Raw genomic sequence first — 20,084 nt, 5'->3', positions numbered from 1 at the left:
GGCAAAAAACTTGTCTAACATCCAGTCCACAGAGCCTAGGGGTTGATACTCAACATAGAAAAAAAATTTAAAAAAAGGAAAGAAAGAAAGTTGCCAACTCAAACTCCTTTTATCTCCAAACACAGAGAATATAACTAAAGGTGTTCCAGTGTAACCTAGAGTGCAGAACGAAATGTTCCTTATCTGAGGTCAGTGGAAAATGGCAGCTTCCAATGAAGGACATTTCTAGACAACCCAAGTTTTTCCATGTGCCATATATCTTTCCACTTGAACTATTGCTAATTTCTCTCCACGGTTTAACATCTTAATCAGGTTCATTCTTATTAACATCTTCATCGGGGCGGCCACAAAGATGTCACAATCTCAGGACTATCTTACTACAGTCCTGCATTAAGTCACTCCACTCTGCACTATTCTATGATATTTCACCTACACAAAAAGAGCATGCCAACACCATCTTGCCTTCTTTTCCTTTGCTGTGGACTTCAGAAACCTGACATTGTACAAATACACAATAAAATGCACACAGTACCTAACACTTTACAGGCCCAGTGGAAATTTTGAACATTCCCACATTTAACACACACACACACACACACACACACACACACACACAGGATGGTGAGATGGCACTTGCCACATCTGAGGAACTGAGTTCAACCACTGAGCCTCACAGGATGGAAGGAGAGAACCATCTACCCTACAAGTCATTCTCTGATCTCCACACAACTGCCATGGCATGCACACAAATAAATGAATGTAAAAAAGAATTTTAAAAAACACCCTATACCCCAATTACAGACATATACTGTGAAAAACACATAAACTGTCTCTCACAGCCAAGAGATTCTCTCTTTGCTCAACCTTTTGAAGCTGAGTATACTAGGGCCTAGAGATGTGGTTCAACAATGGACCACTGTCTAGCATATGTGAGGAGGTCCTGGGTCCAATCAAAGCACTGCAAAACATTATGAAAATAAGTAAGTAAATCAAGAGTGATAGTGCACACCTGTAATCCTAGCTATTAGCCTACAGATGATGGGTTAATAGCATCACTTTTGGACTAAAAAACAACATTACTTACTTAAACATTTTCCCCTATCTATAATCCATTTTTTAAAAAAGTGATTTATATAGGCACTTAGTGCTATGAATTTTCCTCTTAACACTGCTTTCATAGCATCCCGTAGGTTAGGGTATGTTGTGCCTTCATTTTCGTTGGATTCTAGGAAGTCTTTAATTTATTTCTTCCTTGACCCAGAGGTTATTCAACTGAGCATTGTTCAATTTCCATGCATTTGTAGGCTTTCTGCAATTAGTTGTTGTTGTTATTGTTGAATTCTAACTTTAAGCCATGATGATCTGATAAGATACAGGGGGTTACTCCAATTTTTTTGGATCTGTTGAGGTTTGCTTTGTTAGTGAGTATGTGGTCAATTTTAGAAAAGGTTCCATGCTGAGAAGAAATATTCTTTTGTTTAGATGAAACATTCTATAGCTGTCTGTTAAGTCCATTTGATTCATGACATCTGTTAATTCTCTTACTTTTCTGTTAAGTTTCTGTCTGGCAAACCTGTCCACTGGGGAGAGTGGGATGTTGAAATCTCCCACTATTAATGTATGGGGTTTGATGTGCAATTTAAGCTTTAATATTTCTTTTACATATGTGGGTGCACTTGTATTTGGAACATACATGTTCAGGACTGAGACTCCATCTTGCTGGATTTTTCCTGTGATGAGCATGAAGTGTCCTTCTCCATATCTTTTGACTGATTTTAGTTTGAAGCCTATTTTTGTTAGATATTAGGATAGCTACACTCAGTTGTTTCTTAGGTCCATTTGATTGGAAAATCTTTTCCCAACCCTATACTCTGACATCTGTCTTTGAGGTTGAGGTGATTATACAATCTTAAGAATGATAGCCGGGAAGTGGAGGTGTATTGCCTTTAATCCAGCACTCAGGAGGCAGAGGTAGGGGATCTTTATGAGTTTGAGGTCAGCTTGTTCTGCAGAGTTCCATGACAGTCAAGGCTACACAGAGAACCTTGTTTCAAGAAGGGAAGGAAGGGAGGAAGGAGGGAAACAGAGAAAGAGAGAGAGGGAGGAAGGGACAGAGAGAGGAGAGGAAGGGATGGAGGGAAGGAGGGAAGGAGGGAGGGAAGGAGAAGAAAATTTACAAAAATATTAAAATAATGAATCTTCTACTTAATAGAAAACCCAATTACAACACATGAAAAGGTAAATAAAGAACAAACTAAAACTGGAACATCTCTAATGCCTCCAAAGAATTACCTGCAATCAAGTTATTTCCAACACTTCACTTACATTTTCAAATTCTGATACTGCATTTATTAAGTTACTGTCTCACTGCTGTGGCCTGGCAGTCTAGCCCACCAAGGAGAGGAAGATGTGGTACAGGAAGCTCACACAGCTGGTCACATGACATCTCTAGCCTGGAAGCAGAGAGGAAATCTAGAGCTCAGCCTCCTTTCTGGTCTTTTGTTTTGTTTTGTTTTGTTTACAATCAGGCCAGAACCCCAATCCATAGGATGGCACCACCCACATTCAGGATTGCTCTTCCAATCTCTGCTAAACCTCTTTGGAAATACCCTCAGATACCCTTAGAGTTGTGTGCGTGTCCCAGGTGATTCCAATTCAGTCAAGTTGACAATTAAGGTCAATAACGTGATTTCAAGAACATTTTCCAACATAAAAACAGATTTTCTTTCTTTTCAAACCATCAACTGTACCTCAAGGAACATCCTTGACCAATGTTCTTCATGCTGATATATATTCACTCTGAGAAATACTACACAACACTTACAAAACTGCTTTCTTGTACAACAAAAGTAGACTTCTAGGAACTATGTCCTATATTCCAGCAATATAACAAAGCACTCTAAGGCACTTAGTCAAACCATTTCTACACTATGACTTCAAATTGAAAACAGTATTCATTTCTTCACCAGAAACAGTCAAATAATCTAGAATCAACTATCTACACCTCACAGTTACAAGTGAAAGTTCAAGATAATAGGGTACATTTATATTAAAAGCATATTTCAACACATCCATTATTAAATAAGTTGGACTCTTATAAATAAAACAATAAAGCCAGCTGGACCAGAAGTAAAACTAAGTAACCCTTTCACAAATTACAACCTGAATCAATCAATCACCCAGAGCACAGAACATGAATGATTAAAATCCACTGATTATTCTATTTCTATCATTCACTTAGGAAATAAAGTCTCAAAATTCCAAAATGGAACCATGTATATCATTTAGATTTTTATTCTTATATCTGAAAATGTTTCATATACTTTCAAATAAATACCCCAGTACAGATGGTAATCTACATAAAGACTGTAGTTTTCAACCTACATACATTATTCTCCCACACAGACACAAGAAGTTCTAGCCACCATTCCCATTGTTGCTGTCCACCTATCTGGCATTTCACTCTAAACCCACACCCAATGCCTCACTCTCCACCCATGTCACACCTGGCTGGGAAGTACTGTTCTACTACTTATTCTATACATGAAGGATAAAGACTCTTGGATTACTAAGGGATTTGTACTACCGTATGGGCAAAATCAGATTCTACAAGTCACCAGGGAAATTAAACATTTTGAACAAAATAAAGTTAAAATATGTAAGTAAAAATAATTTCCAAACCAATTTGTAAGTACAAATAACTATCTACCTCCAAGGCTGGCAGCCAAACAGTTCCAGATTAAAATACCTAATCTTTACTACTGTTCACCTGGAATTCTGATAATATATTGTATTAATTAGAGAGGGTACTTTCTAATATATTACAAGAATGTCAGGGACCATTTTTCTAAGGATAGATTTGTCAGGGACCATCGTCCTTACAGGGATAGCAGAGGTCATTGCCCTAAGGATGTTTACGGAGATCCCACCCCTCATCCCAAACTATCTTGAGAGCTATCCCTTAACGGAACCCACCCCTTACTCCAATGTTAATGAATCACATGCTTAGGCTTACACCAGGTGCTGGCTGATGACCTTCAGTTACCCCGGCAGAGTTCCTGCCTACCCCCACCTCCACCCCATTCAAGAGTATATAAGCTGTAACGTTCACCCCAATAAACGGAGACCTTGACAATAGAATCTTGCTTGGTCTCCTTCCTCTTCTTCAGCCCATGTCTTGCAGGTTAGCACCCCTTCAGAGGACCCTGAATAGCTGACCTGCCAAGCGGGGGTTACACAAGAATATTCAATTTTAACAAAAATCATTATGATATTTATCTTCATATTTGAAGCTATTTCTATAACACTGTGAACAAATTCAAGGGCTGTGTCACTAGACTACAACCTTGCTTAATGAAAACAGCTATGTAACATGCATTCAGGAAATCTAGTCTACTCATTAAGCAATGCTGTTAACAATTCTGTGTTTTTCTGAACTTCTTAAATATTTTGTGTATGATGTGTATGTGTATATGTATATGGGGTGTGTGTGAATGTAAATTTGCCACGATGGATATTCAAGGACAACTTTTGGGAGGTGGTTACCTCTTTTCACTGTGGATTCCAGAGCATAGCTTGTCAGGATTTATAAAAAAAAAAAAAAAAAAAAAGAAAAGAAAAGAAAAAGAAAAAAGAAAAAGAAAAAAAAAACCTGCCAGACTATTCATCAGCCATAATTCTGTAGTTTAAATAAAACATTTATTATAAATCTTGATGTGAGCTAGGCTTTGTGCTAGGTTCTAAAACACATAAACTAAGAATAAAATCACAGGAATGGGTAGATTGTTCATTGGCCACACTAACATGAGAACCCCAGAATACATGTAAAAAGCCTGATGTGGTGCACATGCTTATAAACTTAGTGTTGCAGAGGTGGAGACAAGCAAACCCCTGAGATTCATTGGCTAGATAGCCAGCCTAGACTTTAATCAGTAACCCCAAATCCTAGTGAGCATTTAGACACACACACACACACACAAACACACACACACACAAACACCTAGATTCTACATAAGACAGAAAACACTCAATATGTATCTGAGTCTGGCTATTTGTTTAATATGACAATCTCTAATTGTATAAATAGTATAAATACAACCATTTGCCTAAAATTTAAAGAAAATCTTGTTTTCCCCAACTTGTTTCTGGAGTAGAAAGTTTATAGTCCAAACTTTCTTTAATCAAACTACTCTTTTATCAAGAGTACTAAGCATAGTCTCAAATTCTAGAAGCTAATTATAACAAGATAAATTAACAACAAAAATGGAGGATAGAGAGACAGTTCAGAAATGGGTCAGCAGTTAAAAAGCACTAGCTGCTCTTACGGAAGACGTGGGTTCAGTTCTCAGCACCCACCAGGTGGCCTACAACCATCTATAATTCCAGTCACAGGAGATCAGATGCCTTCTTCTGACCTTCACAGGCATCAGACACACACATGGTGCACATACACACATTCACAGGCAAAACACTTACATAACAAATAAAAATAAGCCACCTTTTAAAATCTTCAAATCTGATCGCTCCCCTCTGCCCCGAATTCATTAGACTCCTACCATCCAACTCTCTAGAACATTACTTCCCAAAACACCAGTCATAGAAAATTGAAGATCAGTGCAAACTTTTAAGCAGTCCCAGGAAGAAGCATGGTGGTACCAAGCCCCAGACTGATACTCACCCCCACCTTCTATCTAGAATCAAAACCTCAAGACAATTCAAATTCAAAGACTAAGATCCTCAAAAGGCTTACAAAGCCACTCTCCAATGTAAAATCTCCTAAGATCTCAACTCAACACTAAGTCCTCAGTACTTTTTGTTAGCTTAACATTAAATATTTGCCAAGTTTTACCAGTGCTATTTCAAGTGTGTGTGTGTGTTAGTGTTTGTGTGTGTGTGTGTGTGTGTGTGTGTCTGTGTGTGTTTTGGGGCGCAATACATGTGAATGTCAGAAGACAACTTATGGGAGTTGGTTCATTCCTTCTACCATGTAAGTTCTAGGGATCAAACTCAGGCTGCCAGGTTTAGTAGCAAGTGCCTTCACCTTGCCAGCCCTCATAACTTTTTAAATCTTTATTTTTACAATAACTATTCTAACCTAAAACTAGGCCACACAATTCATCAAGCAGCTCACTTACTCCTAATTGTATCACATCCCAATCACTCAACATGGATACTGATTCACTCCATAGGATTCTGCCTCCTAGTAATGACCCAGAATATGAATAATGCAAGTCCAGGTCATTACCGCCCAGTTAGCAAGGGCCTTCCTGCCATTTAAAACTCAAAGATCAGATTATTTTCCCAACTAGTCTTTGAAATGGTAAGTTCACAATTTGCATATAACCAAGTGTACCAGGCAATCTGGAGTTAAAGAGATTAATTCCAACATGTTAAATTATCAAAATCAAAGACAATTGTTTTTTGTTTCTCAAACCTAATTCCTAAATCTACGTGCATCATCATTCTCTTTTACTTCACAAACTGCCCCAGCTTGCCGGATGACATCTCTACAGTTTCATCAAATTCCACCACTTCACTTGCAACTACAATACATAATTGGAACTGTATTTTTACATCCTGGCATTTTATCCACTTTGATAAATTTAGTATTTCTTACTTTTCTTCTTATTCAAACTGCAGCTTCACAACTCTAGCTTCACAACAATCTCTGGTTCTTACTGGACATCTTGCTCATTACTTTGCTGGAACTGTAGTAGGCTCAAGATGAATTCTTTTGGTGGCAAAGGAAGAGCACATTATCTGAGACTGTTCTCATATGCATTTCTGCAACCTACCTAGATCAGAACTATAGCCACAAGTACTAACTCAAGACTATCTCACTGCTGAAGAGTAACATTTCTGTCCATGCAGGAATCCAACTGATAGGAATTACTGCAGCTTTCCCACTTCTCACTGACATTGCTTCTTCGTCCCCAATATAAAAATTGACAACTAGGGGGTGTGGGTGGGGGGACAGGGATATGGCTCTGTGAGTGAGAGCGCTTGTTAAAACATGAGGACCTGAGTTTAAATCTCCAGCAGACAAACAGAAATTTGGGTGTGGATATTCACACCTGTAATTCCTCTATTAGTGGGTACAGAGAGGCAAACTCCGGCAGCAGTTCTGTCACCGGTCAACCGAGCTAAAAAGGCAAACTTCTGCTTCAGTGAGAGAACCTGTCCCAGGGAATAAGGTGGAACAAAATACAGGATGGCACCTGGAGTCCTTCTCTGGCCTCTGCAAGGTATTTATACCAACACAGTCACACAGATACAATACATATAGTAAATAAATAAATGAATAAGTAAAATAACCCTTTTAAAACCATTGATATCTGGACTAGTCAGCATTACCACTGCTAGACTGTTTTTCAGAACAAGTCAACTTTGTATATGTATGGTCTGAGCACAACTTGCAGGAGTCAGTTCTTTCCCCTGTGTGGATTCTGGAGATCTGACTCAAGTTCAAGACTTGAAGGCAGAAACCTTTATCCATCTGAACCATCTTGCTGGCCACAAGCCAACTTTTTAGAATTTCCTGGAAGTATTACCAAGTAATAAATAAACTCTTCCTTAAACAACAACAACAACAAAATTAAACCTTGAGGCTCTACCGAACTTTGTCACACGGAGCTGCCTTCATGAAAAGCAGACCAAATACCAATCAATTGCTACTATCTGAAGTGTCTGCCTCTGTAATTCTGATCTTGGGGCTCCAACTTGAAGCCACCATATATTTCTCTGTCCACAGGCTTTCCTAGTTTACACTTTGTCTCCCCAGTTAGTAGTCACATGGCCTCTCAGGGAAAGGCATCAGTTGAGATAGCCAATAAGTACCTCTGTTCTGCTCCCCAAGAGTTCCCATATATGCAAGCTATATTGTTGGGATTCACACAGGTTTAAACTAGACTACTGAAAAACTATATCCCACAAGATTGCATATACCTGTAAGTTCCAGTGCTTGGTACTACATATACCTGTAGTACCAAGTTGATTCCTTGAATCCAAGAATTTTAAGATAGCTTGGGCAACACAGCAATTATGTGCTGCCTATATCACCAAAAAGAAGAAGAAAAACATGGGGCTGGACAGATGGCTCAATAGCTAAGAGCACTGGCTGCCCTTTCAGGGGACCCAGGTTCATTTCCCAGCACCCACATGTTGGCTCACAACTGTCTATAACTCCAGTTCTAGGGGATCTGACATCTTCAAACCAAAGCATATTAAATAAAAGTTAAATAATTTATTATTAAAAAAACACCAACTTCAGCAAAAATTTTTTTAAACATTGTAATTAAAAGACTGGGCTGTGGATGCAGCTCAGTGGGAGAACATTAGTAATAACCTGGGTTCAGTCTCCAACATCAAAGAGGAAAAAAAAGAGGAGGGGCAAAGTTAACTTTACCTGAACCTACTACAATCCTAGCTACTACTGAGAAAGATTACAAATTCAAGGCTTGTCTGGTCTACAGACTGAGTTCAAGGCCACCCTGAACAAGTTAATGAGACCTTGTCTCAAAATTAATCATAAGGGCCAATGAAATTGGCTCAGAAGCTAAAGCCTAACAATCTGAGCTCAAGTCCTGGAACCCACTAAGTAGGCAACAACTTCCAAATGTTTTCCTCTGACCCCGTAAATGTGCTGTGACAGGTGCATGCAAGTAAGTATGTGCACACGTGTACATATACCACACAAAGTAAATAAGTAAATAAATAACTTTTTAAAGTGTTAAAAAGGGTTGGGGACATAATGCTTAGTAGTAGAATGCTTTCCTAGTGGGGGCAAAGTTGTTCAATACTCAATACTAAGAAAAAGGGGTAAAAAGGGAAAGAAAGAATAAATTTAAGACAAATTTAAAAATCAAAACTAGAACAGAGTTACTATAGCACAGGTCTAATAGCAAATAAATTTTAAAAATATGAAAGTTTCTAACATCCAGCTTTTACTGAGTTTAAGTACAGAAAACATTTTCTCAATTTGCAGTTTATATTACTGCAGGGAATATTATAATAAACATTTTAAACTATGTGTTTCCTAACTAACACATTAGCACCATATCCCAATTGCTGAGAAACTAAACAAAGCAACCTCAGTACTAAACTCTACAAAACCAAAACATATATTAAAAAAAAACTATGAAAGGTCATCTACTTTATTCCATAGAAAAGTCAGAATTTCCACCTTGCATGAAAGTGGTAAATATGTCTATTCAGCTTTCTCATAGGGGAAAAAGAAGCTAACTAAAGATGATATCTGGTTAGATATGGCAACACACCTCTAATCCCAAGACTCCAGAGGCAGAGGCAGAGACAGAAGGATTAAGGGTTCCAGGCCCCTCTGAACTATACGGTGATTCAAGGCCAGATTAGACTTCACAGTAAGGTCATGCCTATCTTCTACTCCCCATCCCCTGAAAATAACCTCCTCAAATTTCACAAGGAAACCTAATCAAAAGGCTATATGATTAAAGCTACATATAATACCAAAAAGCATAATCAATTACAATAAATTCAAAGGAATAGTAAACAAGTCATTTCAATAATTTCTGGGAAAATAAACAGAAACTACAAGAAAGTCCCTTTCCCAATCATTTTTCCCATTTAAGAAAAGACTGAATTCGATTTATTTTGGACAGTAAACATTGATGCATTTTAGAAAGCTATTATCTAGGGGCTGAAGAGATGGTTTAGCAGTTCAGAGTACTGGCTGCTCTTCCAAAGAATTCAAGTTTAATTCCCAGCATCAGCACGATAGCTCACAACTGTCTGTAACTCCAGTTCTTGAGGAATCTAATGCCCCCTTCTGGTCTTGGAAGACACCAAGCACACAAGTGGTACATAGGCAAAACACCCATATACAAAAAAATAAATCTATTTTTAAAAAGTCTTTCAATTAAAATTTAAAAAGCAGAAAAGGGGGGGGTAATTTGTGTTCTTTTGGTTTTTTTTTTCTTGAAACAGGGTTTTGTTAGGTAAGAAAAAGGGTTTTGTTAGGTAGCTCTGGCTGTCCCAGAACTATGTAAACAAGGTTAGATTTAACTCACAGAGATCCACCTGCCTCCACCTCTGAAGTGCTGGGATTAAAGATGTACCACTACACTCCAAAAAAAGAAAGATTTTATATAGTCTGGCATGGTGAAATTCACCTGTAATCCCAACACTGAGTAAAATGAGGCAGGAGACTATAACTTTGAGAACAGTGTGGGCCACACAGTGTAACCCTGTTCCAAGAAGGAAAAGAAAAAACAAAACAAAAGGCAGGTATTAAGGTACAGAGAACAGTGGGCTAAAACTTTAGCCACTGAGATTTCTATCTAGTCTGAGGTAAGCCAGACCTGATGGTACAGACCTATAATCCCACCTACTCAGAAGGATCCCAAGCTCAGACCAAATTTAGTGAAACTCTGTCTAAAACAAGAGGAGGAGGAGGGGCAGGGGTGACTGGGTATGTAGTTCACTGGTAGAGTACTTGCCCAGCATTGGGGGGGGGGGAGGGAGCACGTTACCCAATCCTCAGTACTCCAAACAAAACAAAAGCCACTGGCTTATGTTTGAATATTTCACCACTTAGCAGACACTAGAAATAGTATCCCTTCAAGCCTACATTTGTTTAACTTTCATAAATGTTTAAAGGAGAAACTCCTAAACAGTATTCAATATATGATGAACATCAGAGAAATGTCCTTTGCACTCCCCCATCCAACCCTTCAGAGTAAAGTCTTCAGGAAAAAGAGATCCAATAATACACAGTTTATGAAAGTCTGAAGCAAGTTATTAAAAGCACACTGGGGAAAAAAAAAAGGAGTGCCTACTATGCCCATTCCCTTCAACCCGGCCAACAGAGGTCTGTACACAGAGATAAGAGACACTGCTAATATTGGGAATGACTTGAAATTGGTCCTGTTTGGGTGACAGAGTGTGTTGGACTCTCAAACTCTAGTTAAAAAGATAAAAAGTCAAAGTTCTTAGAGGCAAAGACTGAAAGACTATCTTTCTATACTCCTACTTGCTGACAGAAGAAAGTTCAAGCTTAAGCAATGATACTTTAAATTCTTTAGGCTAAGTGTTCTGTAGAACATGTATCATACAAAGCAAAGCATTTACACCAGATTTTTAAATTAAAACATACATGCATACACACACCCAAAGTTCATTACATGGGTGACTTCATCAAGCCAAACATTACAGGATTAACTTCTTGCTATAAATAATACTTTCTGAGTTCTCAAGAACACAAAATAATTTTTCTTTTTTTTTTTTTTGTTTTGTTTTTTGATTCTCTGTGTAACCCTGGCTGTCCTAGAACTCACTCTGTAGACCAGGCTGGCCTCGAACTCAGGGATCTGCCTGCCTCTGCCTCCCAAGTGCTGGGATTAAAGGTGTGTGCCACCATCACCCACAAAATAATTTTTCAAAAGAAGGTAAAGATTTTAAATTTCCCATACTTGTGTGCAGTAACAGTCAGTGCTGCATAAAGGCCTGCACCTGTAGTCCCAGCTACTATGAAGGCAGGAGGACCACTTGGGCCTAGGAATTACAGCATAACATCTGTCTGGTTCTCAAAAAAAAAAATCACATATAGGTTAATCAGAATAACACCAGTACATTCCTAACTGGTCTCCAAATAACTTTAATTTATTTCATTTTATTATTATTGTGTGTGGTGTACATGTGTGAATGTGGGCACAAGGAACCATGGCATGCATGTGGAGGTCAGAGGGCAATCTTCCAGGAGTTGGCTCTCTCCTTCAACCAAAGGATAGGGGCTGGACTCAGGTAGTGAGACTTTCAAAGCAAACATTTCCATCTATTGAGCCATTTTGCAAGGACACAACTTTTTAGACGCATTTTGTATGTATGTTTTAACACTTCCATACAGACATTTTATCAACTAAAAATACCATAGTATCTTTCTACAAATACAACATAGGGCAGGACAACTGCTAATACAGAAAGGGAAACTAGGAAAGTTTGTTTTATTTTTTAAACATTTTATTGCCTCCTTCCAGCTTCCCATCCCTCACATAAGTGGAGTAAGAAAAAATTCACACACAACAGTGATAAACAGACAAGATGAAAGCAGCCCACAGAGTTCAGTCACACTTAAACATGATTCACACCTTAAAGCTCTCTGTACTGCTACAGCCTACCTAACCATACAGTCAACTTTCCCATGCACTAAAGCCAACACCTACTCAGCCTGAATGCACAGTAGCCTACAAAGCATCACAAAAACATACAAACTTAGCTACACTTGGCTCAGATTAGATAAAAGCAACATAGAGCACAATAAGTTAAAAATACAGGAGAGCTTTTGTTTTTGTTTTGCCTTCAAGTGGGAGTCTGAACCCAAAGCCTTGCACGGCCTTCTCGCAAGTTATAAAATTTTGGTATCAATACCTAAGTGAAACTTTGGTGTTGTTATGTTTTTTAAGTTTTTAACACAAGCACAATGAAAAGTGGCCTTTGAACCAACGCTTAGTGGAGTAAGACACTCCAGAGTTCTGAATAAAAGTCTTTACCCAGAATGATTACACTGTCAATTTACTTTCCCCCCCAGACAGACTACACTGGTTTGTTTTCCTTAATAAAAGGCATTTTATATCACTACTTATTAGTCAAAGTGTCTCGTGTTTGTCTAACTTTTTATTACCTCATAGAGAACAGTGTCTAATTCCTGGCCATAATCACAAAAAGTAAAAAACATCCAGCCAGGGCTACAAACAGTGTTTCGACAAGAAATACAAATGTTAAAGAAACTCCTTACAGACAGTTTGAACCTGATTCTTTAAAAGAAGGAGGAGGAGGAGGAGGAGGAGGAGGAGGAGGAGGAGGAGGAGGAGGAGGAGGAGGAGGAGGAGGAGGAGGAGGAGGAGGAGGAGGGAGAGAGAAAGAAAGAGAGAGAGAGAGAGAGAGAGAGAGAGAGAGAGAGAGCGCATCTACTAGTGGCTATCATCTAAAATGTGTACCTAATAAATGAATAGCACAAACGACAGCATAAGTCTGAATACACAAAACCAACTTCAGAGTAAGCAGAAAGCAGGACAGAACTAGGTTGGGCCCTGAGGTTCTAAGTCAATGAGACAAAGGGAAGAACACGAACAATACACTACAGAAAACACTAGGATTTTTTTTTTTTTTAATTATCAAATTAAGCTGCAGACAACCATTCCAAGCATTCCTGCATGTTACGGTTTTGGGTTTTTGTTATTGCTGTTTTAAATCCCATGCTTTTAAGTTAAGCTCGATCAGGATACCTCGATGGCAAGTCAGCTTACCTAAAGTAATGCACTTTCTCAAGAACAAAATAATAATGCCTGTCCTAGGAAACACTGGGAAGGAAAAATCTTTCAAACTCCAAACATCAAGAAACTGCCTACTTTAAGCAACTGGTGAACTCCAATTTGCTATGGGAGAGAGCACCTTTTGACAATCCTCTAACTACGCGGTACGTTTGCTCCACCTGAGTTGAAGGAAACTCTGTAAGTTGGGTCGCCCAGGAAATGTAGCTCTTGCTTCTCTAAGGGACTCAAACAGACGGCTGGATGGAAAAGCATTCTAAAACGGTTTGCCGTTCTCCTAAGTTAACTAAAGCCTTGCCCCAGGGCGACAGAGGAGACGCACACACTCCGGCAGAGGTGACACACTCAGACACACACACTCCGGCGCGCTGGCTGCAAACACTTCGAACCGAGCGCGATGGGGAGGGAAGGCGCCCGAGTGGGACACGCACACCGGCGCCCGACACCCAGCCCGACTCCGGATCGCCGCGCTCCCTCGCTCCCTCTCGCCCGCTTCCAGAACAATGCACGCGCCGCGCTGCCAACCTCGCAAGTTGCTGCGAGTCTGCGCGGACCCAGGGCTCGGACCCGGGCAGGGCTGAGGTGGCTGCGGGAGTGTGCGAGGGCGGCTGGCCTGGGCTCCGCGGCTCCCGGGAAAGCGGCACGAGAAGCTGGGCTGGTAGGGCCGCCCGGCCGTGGGGGCGGGGAAGGCCTGGCCCGGGGCTCCGCAGCCTGCTCGGGCCGCCGCCGGCGGGAGCGCGGTCGGGACGCGCGGGGGACAATAGCGCGCGGGGAGCGCGGCTCGGGGTCGGCTGAGGCGAGCTGAGAGAGCTGACAGAAGCCGAAGAGACCTGACACGCGCGCGCGGTCCGGCTTCGCGACGCTGCGCTCGGCCGGGCCGCCGCTCCGCCGCCGCCCGGGGTCGTGTCTCACCTCCCAGCCCCGCCGCCCAGGAGAGGAGAAGAATTAACACTGTCGGCAACACCATCTTCCGCGGCCGCCGCCTCCTCACGGGTTAACCGCGGTGCATCGATCCTGAGGGAGCCGCGACCGGCGCTGGGTCCCGACGAGCCTTCCCCGGCAGCTGCACCGGCGAAGCGCCTCCCTCTCGCTCCACTTCAGGGGCCCAGCCGCGCGCCCCGCTCCGCCAAAACAGGGCCCTCCCTCCCCCTCGGCCTCTTCCTTCCTCCCTTCCCCGCTTCCCTGCCCTCGCTCTCCGCCTGGTCTCTGCCCCTTCCCTGAGCCGCGGCCCTCCGCCTCCTTCCTCGCCACGTGACGCGCCGGCACCCAATGCGCTCGCCAGGCCGCGCCCCTGCCTCCCGCCCCGCCCTGCTCCCCCAGGCGCCCCGGGAGAACGCGCATGCGTGCCGAGGAGGGAGCCCCGGCCGCTAGGCCCCGCCGCTGCTTCCTGTCCGCCGGCGGAGAGCTGGGATTGGCCTTGTGGGGCGGGGCGGGGCGGGGCGGGGCGTCCAGTGGCCCCGCCCACAGCCCCGGGCGGGAGCGTTCTTTTCCCGGTGAAAGTGCTGCCCGGTTCTTCCAGCTGTCGTGGACTTGTCCCCGGGGCTAACGCCCTAGCCTGAAGCTCTCAGGAGGAACGGCTTTCCGCCTCTTCGCCTCCAGGAACCGAGAGCTTTTTCGTTGCTTTTTAAATCTGTCTCTTGAAGCGCTGCAGCTGCCAAGTAAACAAAAGCAGTCCCAGCAAGCACTGATTTTAGCCGCGGTAGACAACAATGTTGGGGACTTAACTAGGAAAGACCCAACAAGAAGAGACGCCCTAAGGGGTACTTTTTCCTGAACCCTTAACAAATTTATGTCACATACTAGGCCTTAGCCATGGCGGGGGTTGGGGGGGGGGGGAACGACGGAGGTCCCTGATCTCCAGCTTAGAAAATGCCCCTTTGTTAGTCTGTCCCCTCACACCGCCTTCACGCCAACTTCTACAAGGCTGGTATTTGGCATCTCATTAACTCACTTTGATTCTTTAGTCTTGTATTTCAAGAACTACAGCTTCTCCGTGATTCTAATTATCTTTTTGGTATTCTGCTTAGGTTGATTCCGAGAATACAAGAGTTTAGATTATAGATAATAAGAATAAATTGAAATTCTTTTACTTCTGCTCTCTATATTTTCTACAACCTACATCGTTAAGTCGAATGTGGTTCTTTAAATAAAACAAAAATAAAGGCGAGTATACTTATCCCACCCCCATCTCCCATCACCTGTCTATCCCAGGCTATCCTTTGACATATTATTTAATCAAGGATAAAGTTGAACTTCTGCTCCTCCTGCCTCCCATCCTCCATCGCTGGGATTATAGACATGCACTATCTCTCACCTTGTTTAAAGAGTATGCTTATTTTCTTTGTTTTGATAAATGAATTACTGTTTTGTTTCACATTGCTAAACTCAGTACTACAGTCCGAAGTTCCCACATCCTCGTGATTATCCTGTCCATTTGTTTCTACTAAGGGATATGAAATCAACACAGAATGACTGAACATTGTTATTTCTTTTTCCTTCTGTAAAGGATCTACTCTTAGGAAAGCTGCCTCCAGACATGTTGCTTATCACATGTGCTTTCTACTTCTCCCTTACAGAGAACCTGTCACAAGTTTGCGTTTCAAGTTATTAATCCATCTTTGTGACAAATTTGGTGTTAGGCAGTAGTGTTTATAATCAATCCCAGTAATCATAGGCAAAGGGCATTTTCTTTGTAAATTCAAAGTAATCATTGAACCTTACATCTGAGATGCTGTTTCTTTTCTTTGTAAACATGATAGCACTACACTTCCACATCACAATGAATGACACTTTCATGCTACAATTTTGGGCCATTACTTTCCTTAAAGTCTTACTTCCATTACTGGCGTTTTGCAAGTCAAGAGGACATTGAAAAATGCAACGGCGTAGGTCTCCATCTATGCCATCCATTACAGACCTTCTTGAGGTTGACTCCCACCCCTGCCGTTTGTAAGCTGATTAACTTTGGCCAAGTTATTCAAAACCCTTTGTAACTTCAACATATCCCTTTTAAAATGAAAATTGGCTTTTGTAACCATTTTTTGATGGATTAAATTCAGGTTAGTTACTATTGTAAAGCAATTACAAGTACCTAGCAGGTAATTGTTATACATTAAATAAAATACATAAATACTATTTTCCTTTCTCCTTGATTTTTAACTCTGTGTGTGTGTGTGTGTGTGTGTGTGAGAGAGAGAGAGAGAGAGAGAGAGAGAGAGAGAGAGAGAGAGAGAGAGAGAAAGAGAGAGAGAGAGAGACATAGCCCACAGTAAGCATGAGATGGTCAAAGAACAACTTAATGCTGTCAGCTCTCTCCTTCCGCCTTTATTTGGGTTCCACGTGACACAGGTCATCAGGTTTGTGCAGCTAGCCTGATACAAGAGTTACTGTAGCAGCGTTGTTTCTTAATCAATAAGAGACGATTTTGATGCTAACAGTAGCAGGTTTTATGTTTGTTTTGCTTTTTGTTAAGACCTAGCCCCTAAAAACCATCTTTAACTTATATCTATAAGACATTTCCTAGTAAACAAATAGCCATATACGATATATCAGGCAAACAATGTTAAAGAAAAATGCTTGCTGCACAGACTTAAGACCAATATTCGCTATGTTGCAGAGGACAACCTTGCATTTCTGATTCTCTTGTCTCTAACTCCTGAGACCTGAACTACAAGCACATACAGCTAGGGACTGAGTCTAGGGCTTTATGCAAACTAAACCGGCACTCTAGAGCTGAACTACATCCCTAGCCCAGCAATTTGCTTTGAAATGTCCAGCTCCTACTAAACCACCCGCTGATGTCTCCTTGTCAGCCAAACTCTGGAATCTTTTTTGTTCCTTTTCCCTCCTCACAGCATATCCATTCTCTTGGGAGCCAGAATTGAGAGTAGGGCCAGATGGCTGAAGAGAGGATCAGTGACTCCAGAGCACTGGCTGGCTGCTCTTCCAGAGAACCTGGGGTTCAATTCCCAGCATCCTCAGGACAGCTCACAACTGTAATTCCAGTTCCATGGGGTCAGATGCCCTCTACTGGTCTGTGAGGGCACCAGGCCGACCCATAGTGCACAGACATGCAGACAAAACTCTCATACACATAAAAATAGATGTTTTGACAACAACAACAAAAAAAGTGGGGTCATCTTAGAGTATCACATTGTCACCTGTGGTCAGTCACCAAGTAATATCGAGTCTTCCCTTTCTTGTACCCTTCAGCTTTCCTTCTCTGCTCTTACCCTGCTTTAGACAATTACTTTCTCTTGCTGAGCCAGATACAGGACTAGCTCATCTCCCTTCTCCAATTTCTCCTGCTTTCAAACCTCATTTTAATTCAAAGCAACCTGATGCCACCTCATCATTCCTAAAGCCACTCTTGCTAGAGCCATCAAACATCCGTCCGTTGTCAATAGCAGTAGACACCTCCATTCATTATCTTACCAAACCTCTTGGATGGTTGACACCTTAAAGACAAACTCGCTCTCACAGTGTTCTGGAGGACATTGTTCCCTCCTTGCTTTCCTTCTGCTTCGAACTGAGCTTCTGTCTTTGTCTTCCCAGGCCTCTCTCCACTCTACCCCTTAAATAGCATTGGTCCTCAGGACTTGATCTTTTGGCTTTGTTCTCTGATCTTTCTCTTCCTTGATTAGCTCTTATGACCATCATGTAACTGTGACTAGGCTGCAAACTATACAAACAAAACCTGGGTCTGCCTTGTTCTGGATTCTACTCCGGGTCTTAGCATGTAGTCAGCCTGTTCTCCTGGACCTCTGTCCCAAGCCCCACCCCTATCGATAGCTTGGCTGCCCCACTTTCCTAAGCATGTGCTCTTGGCTAAGGTAAAGAAATCTAGGAAGGTGGAGCAATGGTTTGGCAGTTAAGAGCACTGGCTGGTCTTTCAGAGGATCTGAGTTCAATTCCGAACACCCACATGGTGGCTTAAACCAGTCTGTAACTCTAATAACAGAGGGTTCAGCCCCATCTTCTGGCCTCTGGGGACACCAGGGATGCATGCACGTAGGCATGTCTGGGTACATATGTAGCCGTACACACAAAATAATAGTAGAACAAAATCTTTATTTTTTTGTATTTATTTATTTTATGTGTATGAGTGACCTGTCTAGTCTTCATGCATACCAGAAGAGGAAATCAAATCCCATTATAGACGATTGCAAGCTACCATGTGGTTGCTGGGAATTGAACTCAGGACCTCTGGAAGAGCAGCCTGTGCTCTTAACCTCTGAGCCTTTTCTCCACCCCTGAAATCTATTTTAAGGCATCTAGGTCTCAGTTTCCTAGTCATCATAATGGGGAGAATAATATTGCTTACCAAACAGGATTGCTACTAGAGTCAAATGACAGGTGTAAAGCACCGAGACAAATGCACAGGTGATTCTATTATAATTACGTATGTAATCATCTGTATTGCTCACTAGCTCTTCCCTGGTGTCATACAGTCACAATATCAGGTCTTTTTTTTTTTCCAGACCTAGGAATTGAACCCAGGGTCTGGTGTGTACAGTTCTACCACTGGGCTACAACCCCAACCCTTTCCTTCTCTTCCCTGGAAATGCAGCTCAGTGGAGATTTGTCAGGCATGCAGGAGATCTTAAGTCCAATTTAGTACCAGGGGTGGAGTGTGTGTGGCAGGGGTAGGGGGAGTGTTAATAAAATAAAAATAACAAGGGCAAAATCAGAGTAACAGGAGCTGACGTTAGAAAGGAAGTGGGAGTTTAAATCACTTAAATAATCACACAAAGTCAGAAGCTCAAGAGTGGCAGAGCCAACCAACAAAGTTATATTCATTTGGAGAACAGGCTGACTTTAATCAGTACAATGTGTCGCTGTTAACAGCGGTTAGTTTCTCAAACACACCACTTGCCATTTCAACACCTTTGCACATGTTCTTTCTGCCCTCCCTCCAGGAGTGCCTCTCCCACTCAGCCCACAGAGTCTACGAAACGAGGCTCAGAAGAGCCCCTCGGTGATGCATTTCTTAATACACTTTTTTGGAGGGGGGATTAGGATTTTAGTTTTCATGAAAAAGAGGGATTCAAATAGAAAAGCATAAAATACATTTCTAGAAAATAATAAAATATGCTGTTTACGACTATAGGCATTTAAACGTATTAATTTCTGGTGGGGCAGTGGTGGCACATGCCTTTAAATCCCAGCACTCGGGAGGATCTTAGTGATTTTGAGGTCAACCTGGTCTACAAAGTGAGTTCCAGTACAGCCAGGACTGAAGCCTTGTCTTGAAAAACCAGATGGTAGATGGAAAGATAGATAGATGATAGATAGATAGATAGATAGATAGATAGATAGATAGATAGATAGATAGATAGATAGATAGATGATGGATAGATGGATAGATGGATGGATAAGATGCATGGATGGATGGATGGATGGAAGGACGGACGCACGGACGGGCGGACGCACGGACGGGCGGATGCACGGACGGACGAACAGACAGACAGAAATAAAAGTATCAATTCCTGGGCTGAGAATATAGCTCAGCAACAGGGATGGCAGTGTCTGCCTAGCATGCATAAGATTTTAGGTTTAATTTTCAACACTGGGAGTAGGCTTGGGGGGTTAAGTATCTATTTTCTTTAAAATGCAAAGGAACAGAATTGAGATATAATGTGCTGGCTGGTTTTTATGTCGACTTGACACAAGTTAGAGTCACTTTGGAAGGGGGAACCTCAACCGAAAATAAATGTTCTCAGCAGATTGGTCTATGAGTAAGCCTGTGGTAGATTTTCTTGATTGATGATTAATGTGGGAGGG

The 20,084-nt window shown here is 41.8% G+C and overlaps 1 protein-coding gene across 1 annotated transcript in view; it reads right to left on the bottom strand.

The window, feature by feature from the left end:
- Adam10 (ADAM metallopeptidase domain 10) overlaps nt 1–14,459 on the bottom strand; it is a 104,274-nt gene extending 89,815 nt beyond the window's left edge. Inside the window, exon 1 of the mRNA XM_038321762.1 lies at nt 14,214–14,459. Within this exon, the coding sequence (XP_038177690.1) occupies nt 14,214–14,268 (55 nt within the window). The 5' untranslated portion in view covers nt 14,269–14,459. The remainder of the gene's footprint in view (nt 1–14,213) is intronic.
- Between the last annotated feature and the right edge of the window lie 5,625 nt (nt 14,460–20,084).

This window comes from Arvicola amphibius, chromosome 3 (assembly GCF_903992535.2).
Source record: "Arvicola amphibius chromosome 3, mArvAmp1.2, whole genome shotgun sequence".
Lineage (NCBI taxonomy): Eukaryota > Metazoa > Chordata > Mammalia > Rodentia > Cricetidae > Arvicola > Arvicola amphibius.
Note: the sequence above shows the minus strand (reverse complement) of the source record. Positions and strands in the feature narration are given on the sequence as shown.